Source organism: Phragmites australis, chromosome 1 (assembly GCF_958298935.1).
Source record: "Phragmites australis chromosome 1, lpPhrAust1.1, whole genome shotgun sequence".
Lineage (NCBI taxonomy): Eukaryota > Viridiplantae > Streptophyta > Magnoliopsida > Poales > Poaceae > Phragmites > Phragmites australis.
In genome coordinates this window covers 54,746,700-54,769,064 of record NC_084921.1, presented here as the reverse complement: position 1 = coordinate 54,769,064, position 22,365 = coordinate 54,746,700, and the positions used below count along the sequence as shown (strand labels likewise).

General features: G+C 46.4%; 3 protein-coding genes and 1 pseudogene across 3 annotated transcripts; all 4 read right to left on the bottom strand.

The window, feature by feature from the left end:
* Window positions 1-4,696: 4,696 nt before the first annotated feature.
* LOC133928533 (glucan endo-1,3-beta-glucosidase GII-like) lies at window positions 4,697-5,837 on the bottom strand (annotated as a pseudogene).
* A 483-nt stretch (window positions 5,838-6,320) lies between these two features.
* Window positions 6,321-10,894, bottom strand: LOC133928530 (DNA repair protein recA homolog 2, mitochondrial). Its single transcript, XM_062374894.1, has 8 exons — window positions 10,675-10,894; window positions 10,111-10,171; window positions 9,731-9,951; window positions 9,002-9,089; window positions 8,414-8,583; window positions 7,949-8,095; window positions 7,093-7,227; window positions 6,321-7,023 (listed from the first exon to the last, which is right to left on the bottom strand). The coding sequence occupies exons 1-8, from the start codon at window positions 10,801-10,803 to the stop codon at window positions 6,739-6,741; spliced, it is 1,236 nt and encodes a 411-aa protein (XP_062230878.1). The 5' UTR covers window positions 10,804-10,894; the 3' UTR covers window positions 6,321-6,738.
* An 807-nt stretch (window positions 10,895-11,701) lies between these two features.
* LOC133928522 (amino-acid permease BAT1 homolog) lies at window positions 11,702-15,536 on the bottom strand. The gene is made up of 8 exons (XM_062374879.1): window positions 15,348-15,536; window positions 14,999-15,259; window positions 14,582-14,600; window positions 13,706-13,925; window positions 13,374-13,555; window positions 12,960-13,249; window positions 12,301-12,430; window positions 11,702-12,219 (listed from the first exon to the last, which is right to left on the bottom strand). The coding sequence occupies exons 1-8, from the start codon at window positions 15,440-15,442 to the stop codon at window positions 11,851-11,853; spliced, it is 1,566 nt and encodes a 521-aa protein (XP_062230863.1). The 5' UTR covers window positions 15,443-15,536; the 3' UTR covers window positions 11,702-11,850.
* Window positions 15,537-19,593: 4,057 nt separating this feature from the next.
* Window positions 19,594-20,537, bottom strand: LOC133891005 (probable glutathione S-transferase). The gene is made up of 2 exons (XM_062331686.1): window positions 20,172-20,537; window positions 19,594-20,085 (listed from the first exon to the last, which is right to left on the bottom strand). The coding sequence occupies exons 1-2, from the start codon at window positions 20,484-20,486 to the stop codon at window positions 19,711-19,713; spliced, it is 690 nt and encodes a 229-aa protein (XP_062187670.1). The 5' UTR covers window positions 20,487-20,537; the 3' UTR covers window positions 19,594-19,710.
* Window positions 20,538-22,365: the final 1,828 nt, after the last annotated feature.

Here is a 22,365-nt window from a genome sequence, read left to right as displayed (position 1 = left end):
CATGCATGGGCCTGTGCTGGCTGGCCAGTCTATCCATGCTATGTCCTCCACACGTGAACCTGCGCATGGGCTAGCCCAGCCTGATCTCAGCAATAGCTCCTTGCCAGCTCCATCCACATCGTTCACGCCTACGCCCAACCCTACCTCGACTACACCTACCCAAGCAGCCTTGGCTCCATCGCCCTCATCAACAAGCGATCGCACTGCCTCAACAAATGATGATCCTCCACCGATCTCATCGCCCCAACATCACTCCCCTGCATCCTCGACCATCGATACCAATCCCATACTGACTCACCCATTGGTAACACGTGCCAGGGATGGGATCTTCGTCCCCAACCCATGGTACGAGCATGTCGCCGTAGCAACAATGTTCGAGCCACCATCATCCGTTCGCACAGCCATGCGTGACCCAGAGTGGCTAGCCGCCATGAAGGAGGAATTTGCGGCGCTGAAGAACAACGACACGTGGACACGTTCCATGACCTCGCGGGGTGAACGTCATCACCAGAAAATGGCTGTTCCGCAACAAGCTCTGTCCCGATGGCTCCCTTGAGCGACGGAAGGCGAGATGGATTCTTCATGGGTTCACGCAACATGCCGGCGTTGACTTTGACCAAACTTCTCACCGGTTGTGAAACCCGCAACAATTTGAATCATTCTTCACTTGGCGACATCTCGGTGGTGGTCCGTGCACCAACTAGACGTCAAAAATGCATTCCTGCATGGCCACCTCACCGAAAGGGTGTACTACTAGCAGCCTGCTTGCTTTGTCCATGATGAGCACTCGGATCACGTGTGCCTCCTCAACAAGTCGATATACGGCTGAAACAGGCACCCCGCGCCTGGTTTGAAAAGTTTGCGGCACACCTTCGGTCCATCGGCTTGCACCAGATCAGACTCATCGCTTTTCGTCTTCAAGCACGGTAGCAACACGACCTACCTCCTTCTCTATATGGACGACATCATGCTGACCGTGTCAAGTGAACAACTCCTCCACCACATCATTGATCGCCTGTGCTCCAAGTTCACCATCAAAGATCTAGGTCCCCTCAAGTTCTTCCTTGGCATTCAGGTTACTCAAATCAAAAGTAGCTTCTTCTTGCACCAAGAACAGTATGCTGAGGAGATACTTGATCATGCCGGGATGAGAAACTACAAATCGGCACCAACGTCGGTCGACACCAAGCCAAAAGTCTCCACCGCTAATGGACAACTTGCATCCGATGCCTCACTCTACCGCAACATCGTGGGTGCACTCCAATACCTCACACTAACACGGCACGACCTTGCCTATGCCGTGCACCAAGTGTGCCTCCATATGCACGTGTCGCGGGACACTCATTGGAGCCTCATCAAGCATATCTTGCGATACATCTACAGGTCGATCGAACACAGCGTTCAACTCAGAGCCTCGACATCGACAAACCTAATCGCCTACTCGGACGCGGATTGGGCTGGCTACCCGAACAAAAGGCATTCAACCTTGGGGTACCGTGTCTTTCTCAAGGCTCCTTGATCTCATGGTCCTCTAAGAGACAAACCACAGTCTCTCGATCGAGCGCGGAAACCGAGTACCAGGGAGTCGCCAACATCACTACGGAGTAGTGCTGTTGGTTACGGAACCTTCTTCGCGAGCTTCATGTCGGTATCGACAAAAGCAACAATTGTCTACTGCGGCAACATATCTATCGTGTATCTATCGGAGAGCTCTGTCCACCACTGACGCACCAAGTATGTGGAGCTGGACATCCACTTTGTCCGTGAGAAAGTCACCATCAGATAGCTGCGCGTTCTCCATGTACCAACACAGCAACAGTTTGCTGACATCATGACGAAAGGGTTGCCCAAGGCGCTGTTCGATGAGTTCAAGTCTAGCTTGTGCATCCGCCCAGCCGACGCACAACCTGAGGGGGGTGTAGGAGAAAAGGACTCGGTCCATATGACTGGTAGCGTTCTGTTAGTCTAGAACAAGTTCTCCTTCTCTCTCGCTCACGTTCTCCTGCATGTGCTCACGATTTGCTACACACGATCTAGCTCATGCCCTGTATAAGTATACACAAATACAATGAATAGAGTTGTGCATTGCCTATCTCTCTTCCACAGTTACGTGTGCACAAGAAGAACTTATGATAAGCTATAGTATACTATAGACATGCATTTCGTGCTGACTCACCGAGTCACCATTTTCATTTGGGTAACACCATCGCCGCGAGGGCTCAGATACCTCGCCAATTTGGTCCTTAGATTTTATGACTTCTCCAAGTTCGCGACAACATAGCTGCTTCATGCTTCGTTTCTAAAAGCGGCTGGGAAGTTTGCACTTTCAGCCAGACTCGGTGTTGATGATAAGATTTGGTATTTATAGTGGTTATTGTAGCGACGATTGTTTTAATAGACGATTTTTTGACCCATGAACAGTGATTTTCGACTTATGAACAGTGATCTCAGGTCAGTGAACAGTGATTTTAGACCAACGAACACGATCAATGGTCGTGACCAATGACCAGTCGACCAATGATCATGGTTTGTTCCTGTAGTTGGTCTCCGGATATATGAAAGAGTTGGTCAAATCTAAGAAGGCCAAACTACATTAAAGCGTATTCACGCGAATATATGAGTGTTTTATGTGTTCAAATAGGAAATATATGTTTATTGTAGAAAGTTTGGAGATCAGGTATGCATAGCCGAATAATATCTGTAAGTCTTGTTCGATTTGAATTAAGAGTCCCGATTTCTTATGGCTAAGACCTGTTGTTCTTTAAATATGAGAGGGTCATGACCGATTGAGGATATCAACCAATTGATCAAACACAATTTATATTATCTTTCGTCTTTTGCCTAGCTCCTGTAGTCTCGTTTTCTTTTCCCATCTATATTGCTTCATGTTCTTGATCTCGACAATCAAGGATAAGCCACTGGTCATTCGCACTTTGACGGGGTCTCTCCTGAACGTGGGTGACGACGAAGTTCCGATGACGCAACTCCACGACTAGGACATCTGTCGGTGAATCAGGAACCGGGGGTCCCCGAATCCCGAGGCCAGGCCAACAATCCGCCACATGGCGCCGTCCCGCAGAGTCTCCTCCGCGAGGTAAAAAAAGGTTAAGTCCCGGGAGAGGGCACTCGGGGCCACAGTCGGTGGTCCCCGAATACCCAAGTTCCCTGATGATCTACGAAGTCTAAGTGCCGGGAAGAAAGTGCTCGGGGAGGTATACGGTGGCCCCCCAGCACCCGAGTCCCCCGACGGTCAAGAAATCTAAGTAACGGGAGAAACGTGCCCGGGGCCGCGAGCGGTGGCCCCCTGGGCACCCAAGTATCCCGAGGACCCATTGAAGGAAGTTCCGGGAGAGAATGCTCGGGGCTGCGTGCAGCAGCCCCGAAGCACTCGGTCCCCCGAGAATCCGTACAAGTGTGCCCGGGAGAGAGTGCTCGGGGAGGTGAACAGTACCCCCGAGCACTCGGTTCCTTGAGGATCAAGAAAGGGCATTCTCGGGAGAGAGTGCTCGGGAAAGTGAACAGTGACCCCCGAGCACTCGGTTCCCCGACGACCCAGAGAGCCCCCTGTTAGTGGCTCCCGAGGGGCCCACTGATGAGGTGTCAGCCAGTCAAAGGCCCAAGGCCGCTTCAAAGAGCGCGCGTGGTCTGTCACCTCCAACTGCTCTCGCCACGCTCAGTGTCAGTTCCTGCCACATTCTGGCAGAAGGGCGTGGGGTCATTGAATGCATGGGTCCCATCCCGTGCCATCCGGCCCGTCTCGGGATAACGTCGTAAGGGCCGAGGCGTTCCATCTGCCACGCTGCTGTGGCAGGAGAACAAGACAGGGCGGGCACGCCGGGTCGCTCCGCGCTGCTCGGTGGGCCCTCTCCACGGCGCCCATTGCCAGTGCATTTATGGTGACGGATGACCGGGCGTGGGACGCATTTTCCACCCCCGGTCACTTCGCACAGAGTGATGATGACGCCCTTTCCATTTATGATATCTTGGAACTCGTGCCCTCCTCCCGCTCGGGGCATGCTACTGCCGGCGGGTATTTAAAGCCGCCGGCAGCACGGACAAGACGGGGTTCCCTTCTCTGAAGAAGTCTTTTTTCGAAGTTACTCTTTGTGAAGCATCGAAACCTCTGAGCAAGCTCGACAAGTTAGACGATCCCTGAGAAGTTTTGGAGGTAGCGAAAAGAAGAGCGGACCAAAGAATAAGGAGCCCCAGGCTTTAAGATAGATAGACACTCTTGTAACTAGCAACATCCTTGAGGGACTTCCTCAGGGCATTTATAGTATCCATACAGGAGTAGGGTGTTACGCCTCCGTGCGGTCCAAACCTGTCTAAACACCAGCGTATTTACTCCGTTCCGCATTAGATCATTCCACCCCACCGGCTATCGCATTCATACCCATTTATTTCTCCGACGAACATATTCAGGATCATCCCCTGGCCGAATCTCTAAAAAGGGGTCCCTCAGGATCCCTACGACAGGAGTTAACCCTCCGACAACAACCTAAGTGCTATTCGTCGGATATTGCATACGAGCTGCTCGGGCCTCGGTGTGTTAGCGTGCCACGCTTTCATGTCAACACTTGGCCTCGATCACTAAATCAGCATGAACACAAATTAGCATGCATCAAAATTTATGTTTTCTTCGTGTGTATAGTATTTCAGTTATTTCATTTCGTCATTTTACATGCTTGCAAAGAGGACCGAGCAAGATTTATTTATTGGTATGCGTAGAAATCCGGTTTGTATATATGCTCCTGCTTTACTTAGTTTCCTGCGAAATTAATAGGGTAAACTGGCGACTTGTCCGGATTGAACATCCCAAACTTCTTCTCCGTGGGGTCCCCGCCCTTCTGGTTCTCGTTGAACATGGCGAACACGTACACCTCCATCGCCCCGGGCTTCCTCGGTGTGCCCTTGCCCGCGTGGTTGATCAAGTTTTGGTTGTACGTCCGCGCGTTGTCCTCGGTGCCGCCCCTCCCGTCGGCGGACGGCCACCCGCTCTCGGACACTACGACGTTGACGTTTCCTCCTCCCGCCTTGTCCAGCGCGGCGTGGACGGCGTCCACCATCGCGTCGAACAGGTTCGTGTAGGCCCGTTGGGGTCAGACACCGTCGTCGAGAGCTCGGCTGGAACAGCGCGTAGTTGAGGTCGATGGCCTGGTCGTTCTTGTAGGCGAAGAAGGGGTACACGTTGGCCAGCAGCGGCGCGTCGTTGCTCGCCAGGAACTGCACGATGGGCGCCATCACGGAGGCGTCCTTCAACACGCCGTCCGTGGACACCCTGCGGCCGACACGAGGGCGTCGTGGACGTTCCGCATGGCCGTGAGGATGTCGGCGGCCCCTGTGAGCTCGTTCCCGACGGCAATGTACTTGATGTTCACGTCCGGGTAGTAGGCCTGCACGTTGTCCCGAACCCAGGACACTGGACACCGCATTAGAGGGGTTGTCAGCGAGTTCCCCGACCTTGTCGTTACCGACGTCGAGGACCAGGCCGATGCCCGAGTCGCGCAAGGCGTCGAGGGCCTGGAGGTCGGCGAAGTAGATGCGCATGTTGCCGATTCCATTGGACTTCTAGAGCTGCACGACGTCGCTTCGGGAAGGGAGCCGATCACGCCGTGTAGCACACGCCGATGGCTCGCACACCTGCATGCAGCAAGCACCGGAGCAACGCCTCGCTTAGCCATCTTCTTGCACGCCGGCCGGCCTCTGCAAACGTTGCGAGTATCCTATCCTGGTCGCTCTTGCAGTGGATGTGTACCCCCAACGCAGTTTTATACCTGTGCCCATGACTGCCTGCTTGATGGAACTTGGAATTTTCAGTTCAGGCAATTCAGACTGATGACCAGTACTGGCCACAGAACGATTGGTCGCAAAGACTAGACAAGGTCAACCGATCAGAAACCTTGCCGTTTTGCGTACGCTTGGAACAGATTTACCACGAGATTGACAGATTATTCATTTCCGGTGCACCCGTCACCACCGAAGCAAGCTTCAGAGTGCAATTTTTGCAGCCTCGGCGAGACTAGACAAGGACGCGTGAGTGCAAGTCCAAAGAGGCGCAAACTTCGAAGACCAATCTGGCCAAGTTTTCCAATGCCAACCCTGACTTCTCGCCACGGTCCGTAACCGCGGCACATGAAACAATCAATGCATAGAGCGAGTCTTGTACGTCTGTTCTTCTGGACAACACACGTATACATGCAAAGTTGGAATTCCAGGCTCCAAAGTCTTTACAACAGGAAGCTACTCCTGAATTCCTGGCAAAATGGTACCAATACATGGTCAATCTCAACTCTCAAGTGAAAGAAACTGATAAACATGAGTTAATCCCAAGTCCAATATTGGAGGGAATGTCCCTCGATAAATTCGAGCAACTGTGGTACAAGGTAGTAAGTTACAGAACCTTTTTTTTTTTACTACGAGCAGGAGCACTTGATCAAGTTCCAGAACATTCACAAGAAGATGATACAACAATATTCTGCAAAAAAATTCCTATAAATACATGATACAACAATTCTGTCTCATGATGGGACCAAGACAACACAGCTAACAGAGCATTAGCCTCGATCATCCATCCCTTAACTGCGCTTGCTTCAGAGAATAAATAATAAAATAGCTACTTAAATGATTCCCAGCTATGCAGTATGCCTCAATTTTTTTCTCAGTTGCCATATGATACTTGTAGCAGTTAGGGTGACGAGAAAATTCCAGAGTGAACCAACTTCCAGTGGCCTTCGTTTGTTACCTCTCAAAGAATTGGCTTCTCATAGCACTGCAGATCTCATCTGCGACAGCAGCATTTTCATGTAGGAATTTTTCAGCTGCTGCCTTGTCTGCCAGAAACAAACCGTTGATCCAATACCCACACCCATCCTTCAATATAACTCCAATAGAAGAAGCCATCTCCAAGATCTCGGATTCATGGCAGATCCCCTTCCCAAATCTGATGTCGATGCCGGCTTCCTTCAGAGTGGCTGGAGCTAATTTGTTCTTGATGATCTGCACTGATATACCAATGCCAGTAGCCTGCAAAAGCACAGAGCATCACTATTAGCGTAAGTTTGACATGTTATCATGAAAAGCTGCATGTAATACCTGGTCTTCACTGTAGCACAGTTTCCTTCTTGAAGTCCTCATTCTGACTGCAGCATAGAATCCTAATGCATTACCACCACAGGCCACCTCCTTGTAGATTGCAGGAAACTGATTTGAGCTCAACTTTGTTCTAACCTACAAATATCACCAATCAATAATAGAGCTAAAGTAAAACAGCAACACTGCACCTATGTTAAAAGAGTCAAGCATAGATCTCGGAGGCTTCTGACTAGGGTCATATGTAATGGTATATTGGCATTAGCAGAAGGGAATTCACTCTGATTGGAGACATACTGAAATAATTTCAGGTTTTCAGCTACTACTAGTCTACTTACATTGTGCATCAGACATTGGTGCATGTATTGAGCTAGTACTAACTTCAAGCATGACATGGAAAATACATGTTTCCAAGAACATAGCATAGCATAGTTAGCTTCATAAATGGACAGAGAAACACTCCTTATAATTGCAAGAGACTAGTTAGAATGGGATTCTTTTTATAAAAAGAGCCAGAAACAGCACAAGCTAAGACTGAAATTTCTGCGGAAACTGGGAATAGAGGTTTCAAGGAATTTTTTTCCCTCGAATGACTTAGGAGAGCTGCGTGTCATTTCATTTAGAAGAAATAGTACCAAATGTATAACACCACAAACACAACACACGCAAAAACCCACACACACACTAGGTCACAACACGCAGACACGCCACACACAAGCAAAAAGAACGACCATAAAAGCAAGGACACAAGCCCTAGATAAGGCCCCGGAGGCCATGAGCCCCGGCTGTGCATCAAGGAATTGAAGTATCATGTCATGGTTAATACATAGAAAATCAAGATACACACATAATGCCATACCTGATTCACAAAAATAATAAGTGCTTCAGAGCGACTTAAAGTGTATTGAATTTTTCTAAGTGCCCGAGTCATCAAACGGGATTGTATATCTTCAGAATTCATGTATATTTCGCCTTCAAGTTCACATTTGGGAATAAGTGCTGCCACCTGTCATAAGTCCATATAAGAGCAAGGTAAACAAGTATAGCATGGTGTAAGTACCACGCACATAAAGAGGGTGGTGAACTTAGCAAGAGATCATCAAGCATCAGATATCTGAAAAATAGGGCTCCCATGCCTCAAAGCAAAAGAACATGTATGCCCAGACAGTGCTCAATGCACCAGAAGTGCAGCACGCTTAACATGGCAATTAATAACTATTCAAATCCATGTTCTAGCTTTTTATTACAAGGGAAAGTATAGAATAAGTAAGGAACTGAAGAGAACAGAAACATATACTGAAAATGACATAGGGAAGTAACATACACTATCCACAACGACAACAGCAATGGAACCACCAACAAGAGTGTTTACAATGCTTAAAGAATTTTCAGCAGAATCAGGTTGGGCTATTAAGAGCCTTTCGGAGTCAACACCAATGGCTTCCGCAAATGAAGGGTTAAAAGCATTTTCGGCATCAATATAAGCACAATAACCTGCAAATGTTCCAATCACAATGCTGATCAGGTATAATTCCACTAGGTAATATCAAATGCACTGCATGAACAAAGATTGTAACAATTTATCAATAGATTTGTCTGTCTAAATAGTAAGAACATGAGTACGCTCACTGGCAATTTTACCAATGCTTGTGAAGCAAAATCATAAAAGCTGGCAAAGGGGAACAATAATAAACGTAAAAATGAAAGATCGCAAACATAATATGTACTACCACGAACCACCCAAGTATACACCAAAAAGATGCAGTAAACTGGAGAAGAGCACTTCAGATGTGTAACCAACTAAATAACTCAAAATGATTTCCTTTCGGTAGAAAAATGAAATATGTCTAAGGACATAAAAAGAGGATGCAAAAAAAAGACCAAAAAAGGGCATCATAAAAGATATGCAGACCTCCATTCTTCTGAGCTTCCTTGACAACATGAAGCGCAAGTGTTGTCTTCCCAGATGCCTCTTTTCCAAATATCTCCACCATTCTACCCTGTAGAGACACTCTAATCAGTAATTTGCCAAACAGGGCCACAAAAAAGTTAATGATAAAATGCCAAGTTCCTTCCAATAGCACTACTGCCATGGAACAAATTGCTCAACACAAAGTTGCAGTCCAACATATATGCTGACCAGATAAAGACAGCTTGGAAGCCATGGACACTTATGATGGCAGCGTTTCTAGGCAAAAGATCCTCTCAAAAAGAAACTCTAGGGAAGAGATGAGCATGAATGTGTACCTGTGCATATACTTTCTTAACATAGATGCTGAAGATGAAATGCAGTTCTGTAGAGACAAAAACACATACAAGTGTGAAGGAAAGGACCTTTGCCACTCAATTAACCAGTTCAACTCTTTATGGAGATTAGGTTTGACATGTAGGGTAGATAGGCATCAAAATATAAAAGAATGACACAACATTCACTGTAACTTTTGGACTTGCTAGTGTTGACAGGAATAAGGATGTACTGTATAGTATCCAGGTAAAGTGAGCTTTGCTTCTTATATGTAATATCAACAGGAGATATAGAACCAAGAGCATACCACATGGAACATAAGTGCATACCACATGGAATATAATAACAATAAACTATATTATGTGAAAATTTAGAAATAATATGGCGTATTACGACCTTTGGTAATCCTCCAATGCCAAGAGCGAGATCAAGCTTAAGAGAACCAGTAGAGATGACAGATGCACGCCTTGTACGGGAGAATCGATCCAAACATAAATTAGATTCTCTATCAAAATCACTTGCAAGTTGAGAGACGGCAACATTTAGCGATGACTCCTTCTCAAGGGCTTTTGCATCATCAAGTGGGGGATCACTCTCGTAGTCTAACTGCATATCAACTGAAAATTTGTACAGATTCCTGAGTAACGTTGCATATAACTTTGGAAACTATCAGTTGTCTGCTACCATACCTTTAACAACAGTAAATCTGGAGATTTTTATGGTAGAAATGCTAATAGTAACAAACAATTGAGCAATGATAGGGTAAATGGGTATACCTGTCGTTGACATCGAACAACCTTTAGACCAAAACCAACAAAATGTTTCGTTTTTCCCATTCTAGCAAATCAAAGAGAAGAAAGGTTGATCAGCACTTTGCACAAATATCTTGAAATATGAGCAAGTTAAGCATTTTGGAACTCGGCCTTTGAAGGTATAAAGTCAGTTAGACATATATACGAAACATTAAAACAGCACACAAACCAAAAGCGGCGATTATCTCAAAACGAAAAAGTGCCGAACATCGGAATAGAACTATGGTAAAGCGCACAGAGCTTATTTTCTCCGCTTTTCACACTGCTAGTAACTTATTCACATGAGTAGGAACCAGAAAACTAAAATTTACTGTTAGCTACTAGTACGCTCATGTTTAAAGTCTTGCGAATGCCCACTGTTCCAACCAATCTTCTCCAACACTGGCAATTCCCTACCGCAGCTATCACCACCATGCTTCTCAATTGGTTGAGAACACTCATAGAAAAAAGATTATAGATCTCAAACGCATGACAACGAGCCGCCAGCGACTGCGCGGCCGAGAGATCTGTGTGTGGTGAGGGGGATACCTGAAGGGGAAAGCGGCGGAGAGGAGAGGGTACGGATGCTGCGGCGTTACTGCCACCCGCGCGGGAGAGTCGGGCTGCGGCGGCGGCTCGTCGGAGGAGAGTGGAGGACGTGGATAGGAAGCCTCGCATGGCGGCGGCCGGCGGGGAAGGGCGGAGCGGTGGGAGCCGCTTCTGCTAAGCGTGGAGGGAGCATCGTCCGAGCCTTGTTTGTTGTGCGAGGCCTGAGTGGGTCGGCCCAGTCCAGCCCAAGGTCTACCTAGCAGGGCCGCACCTTCTGCCGGAGGCCGTGCGCGCGGTTGAAAACCATCTGAAAAAGACTTAAATCACTTTTAGTTTTATATTTTTCTCAGAAACAAAATCGATAACGATAATGTTAGAAACGAATACAATTTTGATAATATGAGAAAATTGAAAACAGTGTTACCAAGATAGAACATGCCAATATCAATCAGAAATAGATGATTCAAACCCGAAAGAACAATCTGACGTCAAGTTTTTATCATACACAATTTATTCTAAGCTGGAGGAAATATACTAAAATTGGCTCTCAAATTTATGTAATTTAGATACAAATATGAGTAAAAGATGGTGCAAACTGCAAACATATAGATGCAGTCATACAGGAAGCGTGGAATGTAATTTAAAGCTTTTGAAGACTAGACACATCACTCTTTATCTTTACTGAAACTAGGAAGGAAGCATTACACACAGAGAGCAGAACTTACAACGTAGCAGTACAGCTAGCTAATACTGTTAGCTACTAGTACGCCCGTGAATAATGATCTTATAAAACAGAAACGGGAGTTAAAGCATCAAGAATCTTAATAGTAAACAGCCACACACCATAAGTCCAGGAACACTAGATTAGTGTCATACAAACAATTAAGTCCAAATATCTAATTTAATAGTGTTGATGTAAGAAAATATCTATCACGAATAAGTGTGGGAAGAGCCTTTTCTAGAGAGGAGACTTTGCAACTTTGGAAGTGAAATGGACTATCTAAATCCGATTTAGGGCATTGTAAGATTTTGATAAGCAACTTTGGAAGAAATTGCAACAAAAAAAGGCATAAAAATTACATCAAGGACAAAAGAAAAACCGGCCATAGCGCACACACTCGTACATTGCCACCGCGCATGATGACAAGATTACAACTGCAAAGCATGAGACAGAGCTCATCCGAGCCTCGAGAGCACTTCGCTGTCAACGTTCGTGACGGGCCCTTCAAACCAGAACCGAGCGTGGAGCACCCACGCCCCGACGCTCAGCAACAGCACGCCCCCGACGGCGACCGGCGTGTAGTTGAAATTGCCCTCCTCGATGGGGTACGCCACGGGCAAGGAGAAGAGCACGGTGACGAGGGCCACCCAGGCAACGCCGACCCAGCCAATGGCGGCGCCATATTTTCCTAGGTGAAACGGCCCCGGAACGAACGATTTCCGGGCCGTGGTCACACGGAAGAAGATCGGCAGCCCGTAGGAGATGTATATCCCAATAGTCGCTATGGACAGCATTGCCTGGAACGCCACCTGGCTCCCCAGCGACTGTCAGGAAGAGAATTAGTATGACTTATGCCACTGCCACGTGTACTGCATGCAAGCTCAGATATGCATGAGACCACGCACCGTGAGGGCCATGACGAACGCCACTGACACGGAGAGCCAAACGACGTTGAAGGGCACCTCCTGCTTGTTCACCCGGTGCCAGACATGCGAGAACGGCATCGCCCCGTCCCTGGAGAAGGCATACCCCATCCTGAATGTACTTGTAGCAGCTTAGTTAGGCTCTTTGCTATCTTAGAGACTACCCATACCAACTTAACGATGAGAGAATAACATTAGACACAAAGCTTTATAAGTCCCTCTGATTTTTATTTGTTGTAATTAATCTTTAACTGTCCCTGGGAACCCTAAATTTCACTACTACTCCTTTTAATTCGTTTCTTTTTTATATCAATAAATACTACCGAAATTATATTCTTATGAAAGTATTTTCAGAGCCAAATCTAGTGCTGTAAATTTTCACGGTGGTTTTAAACATAATAATGGTCAGGTTTTATAAAGTTTGATGGCAATAATTCTAGCTAGGATCGATGTCAAAGGAAGAAGAACCAAGAGAGTACTTTTGATGACTTTATATCAATATATACTAATAAAATTGTAATTTTATCCGATCATTTATATGTGCCAACAAAGTAATACAATTTTAGTATAGCTAATCTTAATAGCTTCAAACATATAAAAACAAATAAAAAATAAAGGAGGAAGTGATTGTTAGCATGCACCTTGAGTTGCTAGTAACGCACGCGGTACCGCAAAGGAAGGTGGCGGCTGCGACGATTCCCAAGCAGACGATTCCTCCAACGCCGCTGCCGTACCTCCTAAGGAAGGTGATATACATGGCTTGAGCAATGGCGTGCCCACCGGCATCGTTGCCGGGATCTAGGAGGTACGGAATGTCCGTCACTACGGATGTCAAAGCCACAAGATAAATCCATCCGAAAATGCTTGAAAGAGCAACGGAAGTGACGATCCCCATTGGCCCACTCCAGTCTGCGTTCTTCGTCTCCTCCGTCTGCACTTGTAAATAGAGAGATCAATTGCAAACTCCAGTCGTGTGACTTGATGAGTTTGATGTGTTATTTTTTTTAGTATTGGTGGACCAAACTAGCTTTCGAATATGTAGCTAAACAATTTACCATGTGAGCAGATGCGTCGTAGCCGAGGACAGAATACTGACTCATTAGCAACCCCACAGCTAAAATATAGACCTTGTTGTGGATCCCCATGCCATTGTCTGTGTTGAAATGGGTGAAGATAAACCCCACGCTCGCCCTCTCCATAGCAACCGCTGGAATCAAGATCACCAGAGCAAGTACACCTACCATGCATACATCCATCCGGTTAACACACCAACAATGTACATGTATGTAACGAGGATCTATCCAGTCACATTTATGCAGTGGAGAATGGTCGAAGTATATATTCAAACTTCAAATCCTGCAGAAATTGGTGAGAAGGATATGTATACCTGCGACATTCCAGAATGCTCCGAATTGGCCAAACCATGCCAACCACTGGATAGGGAGGCAGTTGATTAGCCCGTGTGTGATCAGGATGGCAGCGTAGATGGCCAGCACGACGTACTTGGAGGCCATGTAGCCGCCGCCGTTGAGTCCCCCGGTGCCGAGCAGGATGATCACTTGGACAAGCTGCGCCAACGCGAAGTCTATGCTCGTGGTACCAGCCCACTGTGTGGGACAGTTTAATTAAGAAGGTTAAGTGCCAGTCAGAGACGTGATTAATGCTTTTGGTAATCTAGTTTCTTGCAACGGCTATGTGCATCATGGATGCAGAGGCTGAAATAATCGTTTCCATTATTAAAAAAAAAAAATCTAGTTTCCTGCCGCTCATGTGCCTAATTTTCGAGTGAATGAATTTTGTTACTTTTTTAATCACATTTTTAACCATCGGATCAACATCTACAAGATCACTTAATATTGAAATTTTTGGCTATGTAGTTATAGGTTTAGGTGATTGAGAGGCAAGAAATTTGCAGATGATTAAAATTAGTAGCAAAGTTGACTGCCACAAATCCCACGTGCCAGGATGCCACTAAGGCGAGAAATTGCAGATGATTAACAATTAGTAGCAAAGTTCACGTGCCAGGATGCCACTAAGGCGAGAAATTGCAGATGATTAAAAATTTGTAGCAAAGATGACTGCCACTAAATCCCATGTGCCAGGATGCCACTAGCAGCCAGATGACAGTCCAAGCATGACTAAGTATAATATACTAGCTAGCATAGATCGCAGCAGCCATACAAATTAAAATTGCGGAAATATAATACTTTAATGTCCATGCGTGTACTCATGGTGTCATGGATGCTGTGAAGCTCGGTCGTACCTGTCCCACGATGTTGAACCTGTAAAACCGGACAGAAGAGATCGGGAAAGTGGCTTAATTTTGGCGTTATTATGAAAGTAATAACAGAATTGAAGCAGAAACATTGTCTGATTGTACATTTCCTATACTGGGCACAAGATCGTGGATTGGGAATATATATTTCTGAGCGAACTACAAACACAAAATTGAGATGTGACCAGTGACGGAACCAGCCATCTTAGGGAGCCCGGACAGGGCCAATGTCAGTGAGTATTTAGCTGAGAAAAGCTATCTTCTAATCCTTTAGACAGCAGAGCACTACTTGTTAGTGAAAGCTCACGGTTCCTCCGCCATTGGATGTGACAGGTCCGACTCGGTCAGATCTCTTTGACATGAAAGAAATTAAGGTTGAATGCAAAGACCCAAAGACGCACGTACCATCCGGTGACCCAGGAAGCAAGGGAAGCCCACTCTTTGCCGGCGAGCATGGCGCTCCAGTAGTACAGCCCGCCGGAGGTCGGGTACGCCGAGCAGATCTCCGCCATGGACAGGGCGACGCAGCCGTTGAAGGCCGCCACCACGAGCCACCCCAGCGTCATGGACACCGGCCCGCCGTACCGGAGCCCCGTGTTGTACGTCATCGTCACGCCCGTCAGCACGGAGATGATGGAGAACGAGAAGGCGAAGTTGGAAAGAACCCTACATTCATGCATGTGTACAGCGGAATGAAGCGGAAAAGGACGAAGAGATCGCATGCAGGTGCATGGGAATCGATCGAAGCACTTACGAGAGGCCGCGCTTGAGCTCCTGCTTGTATCCCAGCTGGTGCAACCGGGCTTGGTCTGGATCGGCAACGGGTAGCTCGGCCTCGATGGTGCCCATCGCTCTGTGCTCTGCGCTCTTCCCTCTGCCGAGGCTGCAGGTCGCTGCTACTTCGCTTATACTACTCTCGGATTGATAGGGGTCAGTTACGCTTCGTAGAAAGCTTCATAAAACTAATATTAGATGCCCGAGGAGTCAACGGAAGGAGTGGTTTCGGTTAAACTAGGAAGCAAAATTTATAGGATCTGTTTTATAAAAGATTATTTCTTCTGTCAGGTATTTATTTTTTTCTTCTTATTTTCAGCTCAGCCATTAAATCACATGATAGATAAGGTGGATGAGATCCCACGAGGGTCTTTCTGAACAGGATCCTATATAAAATTTGCTTCCGTCAAACTAAGTTTACTTTTCATATGATGGGGGATGGGATAGGTACGTTGTATGATTGCAGTGCACCGTACGCGTCATACCTAGTAAGCATTTCTTTCCTTTTTTTTAAACCAGCCGGGGTATTAACCGGAAGTAGAACGCCCGACGAGCTGAGTATAAAATATTTACAACAAGAGAGGATCCTAAAAAGCCGTTAAAAGCATATGGGTTCGTGATTGTTAAGATCTATTCTCGCAAAATCAGACGTCTAAGATAGTGCGCTCAGGCAAAGACCTAGATAGAAGCCTCATCCTTAATCAATTGTGCAGTCTGACTTGACCATTGTTCCTTCCATTCAAAGATCCTCCTATTTCTCTCTTTGCATAGCTCCCAACAAACTAAGATGATGAGCTATTTGAGTCCCTTTCGCGGGGTGTTGGGGTTGTGGTCCAGCGAAGTCCACCGTCACGAGTGGAAGATGAGGGTGGCCATGATGTTGGACCAACTACCGACTGAGAGATCCTGAGAGCGATCAAATGCCAAACACGTTGTGAGTATCTACACTCAACGAAGAGATGGAAACAGGATTCTAGGTTGCTCCTGCAAAGGGCACAATCTACCACGCATGGCCAACCTATCCTGGCAAGTCGATCCATGTTCCAAAGTCTATTCTGATTTGCCAACCAGAAGAAGAATTTGAATTTCGGAGATGCCAATGCTATCTAGAAGAGTGATACATAGTTCAGGTTCGTGGAGCCCTAGAACTGCACTATGTAGGTTGAGTATTCACCACTCTTCGAAAGCTTCCAAGAGATATCATCTTGTATTTGCTCCTATAGGCTTACCCATCGAGTAGCATTCCACAGGAGGACGAATTGAGCAACGTGTTGCCAAGAGGTATATTGATGATGCGCAATGTCAGAGATCCACCAACACTTGATGATTGCCTCTTTGGGCATGCAACTTTTCCCCTTTGAAGCCGAGTAGAGAAGAGTGTTTCTTTCTTTGAAAGACGGAAGATGTCAAGTTAGAGGCAATATGACATCGCGCAGTGTCAACACCCTATGTTTCAGGTCAATTTTAAAATCATTAAAGCTTTGAACTTTTTAAATTTACAACAAATTTAAACTATGTCCGGCCATTAGCGTCTAGACATGGCATGGAGACACGCCCCATCGCTAACAAGTGGGCTTGTGCGGTCGTCTATCTCCTTCCACTCTCTTCCATCCCAATCTACTCCCTCTCCTGTCCTCTCCTGCCGATATTCCATAGTCCCATCCTTTTGCCTCGTTGCTTCACCATGTAGAGCTCCCAGTAGCCACACCTGACTCGCATCATGGCTTCATCAGCATGCCTAGAAGCCAGTCGTTGTGTCTCATCCACCACGTCGCCTTTTGACCAGTGACCCACAAACCCCGGTCGAGCTCTCATGCCGCCTATATCGTCATGATGGCCATAACCGAGATATTTTCCTCCCAACCACTTTGCACCGCCTATTTAAGCTGAGTCGAGCTCTTCTTCCACCCCATCGCTATCTTCTCTACACACACACACACTCTCTCTGTCTCTCTCTCTCCCTCCCTCTCTCGGTGTTTCGGTGGAGGAGCCGAGCCTCCGCCACTGATGATTTCCTCACTACAGCAATGGATCGCCACCCTCTTGCCTCGATGAGTGCCACCTTGACCTCCCTAAGCTCCTCTACCTTCTCTTGCTCCCCTCCCCCCTCCCTCTTCCTCACCCGCACCATAGGACCTTCAATCCACCGCCATCGTCTCCCTTCTGCATCGTCTACCACTGTTTAGCTATTTCTCAGATCCAAGAAACTCGCGTTGAATATATTTAACTTTGAATATAATATTTGCGGGTGTGCCAATAAATACGAAAGACGGAAGGACAATGTAACGGAAACATGTAAACTTTATTCATTCATACCGAATTCAAAAGTACAACTTCTTTTATCAAAACATGTTACTCCACAACGCACACGCTATCTGATTATCTTAACAATTTGGCGATTGCTTTGTCTTAGTTCCTGGGGCTTCGTGAAACGCCTCCGGTTAATTACGCCCATCTTCGGGCTACTTCCGATTAAGCTGCACTAGTGGTCGTCATATCAAGGCCATCTTCAAATCTGCAAGGCTGTAGTCACATGCAACAAAGACCAAACAAAGTAAGCATTATGAATAAAAAAAGACCGGATAACAATCTAGCATTGCTTTTTGGACTGTTTATGTATCCCGGGTCATCATCGATCTCGTATCGGACCACAGAATAGTGTAAGTAGTAGAGGTGAATTAGGGACACGACATGACACATTACTTCTACTAGTAATAGCAGCTTGGCCGCGACCAGGAGCTTAGCATCATGCTTAGCTCACTAGCTCCCTCAAGCCTCGGACTCGTCCTCATCGATTGACTGAAGGCAACAAGCGACAAGCCACAAGGGTTGTCGGCCACATAGGAGGGTGATCACAGTGGGCCATAAAGGTTCGTACCGCAAAGGCACACATTCTCTGCAATAAGACATCACGAGGGCTCATCACAAAGTAAGCCACACAGGCGGTGGCCACAAAGGCAGGGTGATCACAATGAGCCACGAAGGCATCAGCCACAAAGGTCTTGCATTTATGCAGTAAGATAGCATCAAGGCTCAAAAATAACAAAGAGGGAAGATATAAATCATCTCCCGTAGCAGTAGTATAACCCAACTAGCAACAACACAGATTGCACCCTTATATCAGCTTACCAGAAGGAAGCCAATAACATAAGAGCTATAGCAAGACAGACAATAACAACTTGTGATAAACGAAGCGCTAACCAATCGTGCCTCGTGAAGCAACATGCCCAATCCAACCAACCTGAACCCATCTCTGCAAGACCGGGTACGCATAAATAGTGAAAATCACATCATTTGTACTAGCAAGAGCATAAATGTCTGGGCCGATAATAGGGAGGAGGTACTGATAGGGAGTAATATCATGATCCTGTTTGGATAGGCTGTGGCTTCAAAGCTTTTGGTTAGCTGAGAAAGTGGTTGTGGCTGTTAAATTTTAGTTGTTAGTTTTTACAATAAATTTTTAGCTTCTCAGCACACCAAAAGCCAAAAAAAGCTCATCTCAGCCTACTTCTCAGCTTTTAGTTCATTTCAGCTACAGTCGTTTCCTCAGTTAGGTAAAAGACATCAGAAACCGGGACCAAAAGCCAGTCGCTTGAATAACTTCTAGATTTTTTCAGAAAAAACCCCGCTTTTAAGCCTGTCCAGACGAGGGGCAAATTAGCCACACGAACTGATAACAAAGAAATGAACTGCAACATTGAACTGATTGCACATCGGCTAGTCAATAGAACACGGCCATGCCAATCCATCATCGCGGTTAGAGCGCACCACTTCAGCGGAACGGCCAGAGCACTGGCTTCAACGATACGGCCAGAACGTTAGTTTCAATGGCGCGGCCAGAGCACTGGCTTCAATGACACGTCCAGAGTGTCAGCTTCAGCATCTCACGGCGCGATGGCCCAGCACAACTATGACCTACATGGCACGATAGCGGCACTATAAGAGGCTCCCTGACTTTTGCTTCCAAAGAGCAAGTAAGAAGTCAAGCTGAGCAAGGTGTAGTAACAACTAGCGGCGGCGGCACAACGACAGGCACAGAGACGAGCGGCCGGGTGTGAATCAGCACAACGGCGCAAAGGCCAGGCTCAAACAGAGAGCACAACGAAACGATGGTTGGGCATCACAGAGCAGAAGAGGTGGATGACCCTGTCTTAACTACCCGTGCGAAGGCCAAGGATGATCAGCACAACGGTCTGGTGTCATGAGAATCTACACATCAGACAATATAGTTGCACAATGGTTACTTAGCACAAAAGGACATATGGTTGCACAACGGTTACTTAGCACGATGGCATACGCCATATGCGATCCACGCGCAAAGACGTATTCTTGCACCTAATTAATTACAGCTGCAACATTGCTTTGACGCCATTTTGGTACATCTCCTTGTTCTTAGTGAAGTAGGCGAGGAGTTGGTCTCTGTCCGGCAGGCACGGCTTCAAAGCTTCGTTGGAATTGTATTCCTTGGCCCACCGGCATAGCGCAGGGTACTCGTCGTCGTTCAGCAAGCTCACTCCAGTCACCTCCTCAATCACGCTGCGCCAGGGAGCTAACGCAGATGCAGCTATGTCGAGGTAGCCGACGGTGTCACCACCGAAGAACCTCTTCCCCCCGAGTTGTGCCTCTAGAAGCGCCAGGTACTCTTTGGCCTCCTTCACGAACCCCTCCCGCGCCTCGCCGGCCTCTATCCAATGCGGTGCCCAGAACGGCTTGGTGAACTGTTGAGCAGTGTTCGATCAGTAAAACTAGCAAATGTTGAGATTGCATATGAAGCTGCTTCTAATTAAACAACGAGAATGAGTACCTTATTTTCAATGAAGTTAACCCAGAAACGAGCCATGGCACGGTCGTAGGGGTCGGTCGGCAGGAGTGGCGGCCCGTCGAATGCCTCGTCGACATACTCGACGATGACGAGGGACTCGCAGACGGCCCGGTCGCCGTGGAGGAGCACGGGCACCTTCTTGTGGACGGGGTTGTGCGTGAGCAGCAGCTCGCTCTTGCTGCGCAGGAGGTCTTCTAGGATCAGCTCGTAAGGCACGCCCTTGAGGCACAGGGCCGCCTCGGCGCGGTGCGCGTATGGGCTGCCGAAAAAGCCGATCAGCTTCACCGGTGGAGACATGATCCTTTAGCTGCCTAGCTCGCTCTCGCTGTTACCTTGGCGAAACTATAATACGCCCTCCCTGTTTATAGGAATAACCAAGAATGCTTGGCCCACACTGGTGCTTCTTCTTCCTTCAGTCAACCGTCTCATCAGAGAGAAGCTGCTGCGTTGCTTCAGTCCACAAAACCAATCAGAAAACTCCTCTCTCTCTCTCTCTCTCTCTCTCGTACAGATGGAGGATTGATAAATATCGCTGAATGCAACCCGGCAGGTGGAGGATTGACCAACGTATTCTGCGCCTCTTTCGGCTCATGCTTCCAAAATTACCTGAATTGAGGTGGAAATTATTCAAAATCAAGATGAAATTTATGGAATTTTTAGGTTGAAATTATTCAAAATCTGATGGAAAATGTTGATTTGAGCAAGTTTTTGAACTGGGGTAAATATTATTAAAGATCGAGATGAATTTTTTAATTGAGGTGGATATTATTCAAATCAAGATGAAAACTTTTGAATTGACGATTTTTTTTTGAACTGAGGTGGATATTATTCGAGATCAATATGAAAAAGATTGAATTCAGGTGGAAATTACTTAAATAGAGATGGAAAATTGTTGTGGCATTTTTAGGTGGAAATTATTCAAAATCAAGATGGAAAACTTTTCAATTGTGGAAACTTTTTAACAGAGGTGAAAATTACTGAAAATCGGGATGGAAAATTTGTGTGGGCATTTTTTTGGTGGAAATTATTTAAAATCAAGAAGGAAATTTTGAATTCGTTGACTACTCAGAGCATGTACGTTTCTTGAATTCTTAGACTATCTCTGATCATATTCTTTTTATTTTATTTCTTTTTTATTCTCATCTCTATTTTGATGTACTTTATTTTTTTCTCATCTTCAACGGTTTCCTTCAAAGAGATTCGTGAAGGAAAATGAGATAAATAATCTTAAGTGGAGGGAACCGTGAAGAGAAGTCATTAGAGCGCTGAAGGAATGAGAATCCCTTCTCTAAGAAAAAAGAACTTATGATGAAAACCGTTGATGATGGTCTTACTCTTAAAGTCTCAACAGAATCCTAGGTAGAGATCTAGATGGAGCGGAGCGGAGGCAGTTTTACCTCCACCCGCCCGCACCTGTATGTCCCCAGCCCCGTCTAGCCCCACCCCGACCTGAGACCAGATGATATTTTTTTCTCCACCCCGTCCCGTGGAGCTCCGACTTTGACCCGAACCGCCCCGCACCACCTCGATTAAAATCATTAAAAGCTCTAGATCAAATTAATTATAAGGTAATAGCTACCGCAACATACAAATCAATAGAAAATCACATCTAAAATTCACAAGACCTAAAATAACATGACAATAGCTACATATATACGATATGCCTGCTTGGCATCTAGACCCGGGAGGAGAATTTTCAGTCAAATCTGCGTATAAAATGTGTTATGAACTGGAGGAAGAGCAGATGAGGAGCTGTGTCGCAATCAACGGGTGATCATGTGTCTGAACAAATATGGCGCAAGATACGGAAGCCGAGTATTCCTAATAAATTCAATCATTTTTAGTGGAGAGTGAGCTCATGATAGTCTTTCGGTGAGAGTGAATTTGAGTAGGATAGGGATAGACATCAACACAGCCTGTCTTGTCTGTCAGCACACCTTTGAGGATGGGATGGAGCTCATTTATTTCTTAAATGTTAGGGTGTCATGGACACAATGGATTCTCAATTGAGCGAGCGATATGTTGTCCTTCGTACCGTGCAAATTTAAACTTCTCCAAATCCGAATTTTCCATACCCCAACGGAAACTTGCTGAACTTTGATCCACATGGAAGCAAAAATGCCCTCATGCTGGGGTCATTGCTTATGACAGGCATGCAGTGTATATTACATTATCT

Excerpts from the sequence above, each read along its gene's own strand:
- LOC133928530 (XM_062374894.1), bottom strand. The coding sequence starts at position 10,803 with ATGCGAGGCTTCCTATCCACGTCCTCCACTCTCCTCCGACGAGCCGCC. Across the intron at positions 10,172-10,674 it reads TCCGCCGCTTTCCCCTTCAG|AATGGGAAAAACGAAACATT; the intron begins GTATCCCCCTCA and ends TTGATTTGCTAG. Across the intron at positions 8,096-8,413 it reads CTGTTGTCGTTGTGGATAGT|GTGGCAGCACTTATTCCCAA; the intron begins GTATGTTACTTC and ends GACTTATGACAG.
- LOC133928522 (XM_062374879.1), bottom strand. The coding sequence starts at position 15,442 with ATGGGCACCATCGAGGCCGAGCTACCCGTTGCCGATCCAGACCAAGCC. Across the intron at positions 15,260-15,347 it reads GAGCTCAAGCGCGGCCTCTC|GGTTCTTTCCAACTTCGCCT; the intron begins GTAAGTGCTTCG and ends GCATGAATGTAG. Across the intron at positions 13,556-13,705 it reads AGCATTCTGGAATGTCGCAG|GTGTACTTGCTCTGGTGATC; the intron begins GTATACATATCC and ends TATGCATGGTAG.
- LOC133891005 (XM_062331686.1), bottom strand. The coding sequence starts at position 20,486 with ATGTCTCCACCGGTGAAGCTGATCGGCTTTTTCGGCAGCCCATACGCG. Across the intron at positions 20,086-20,171 it reads TTAACTTCATTGAAAATAAG|TTCACCAAGCCGTTCTGGGC; the intron begins GTACTCATTCTC and ends ACTGCTCAACAG.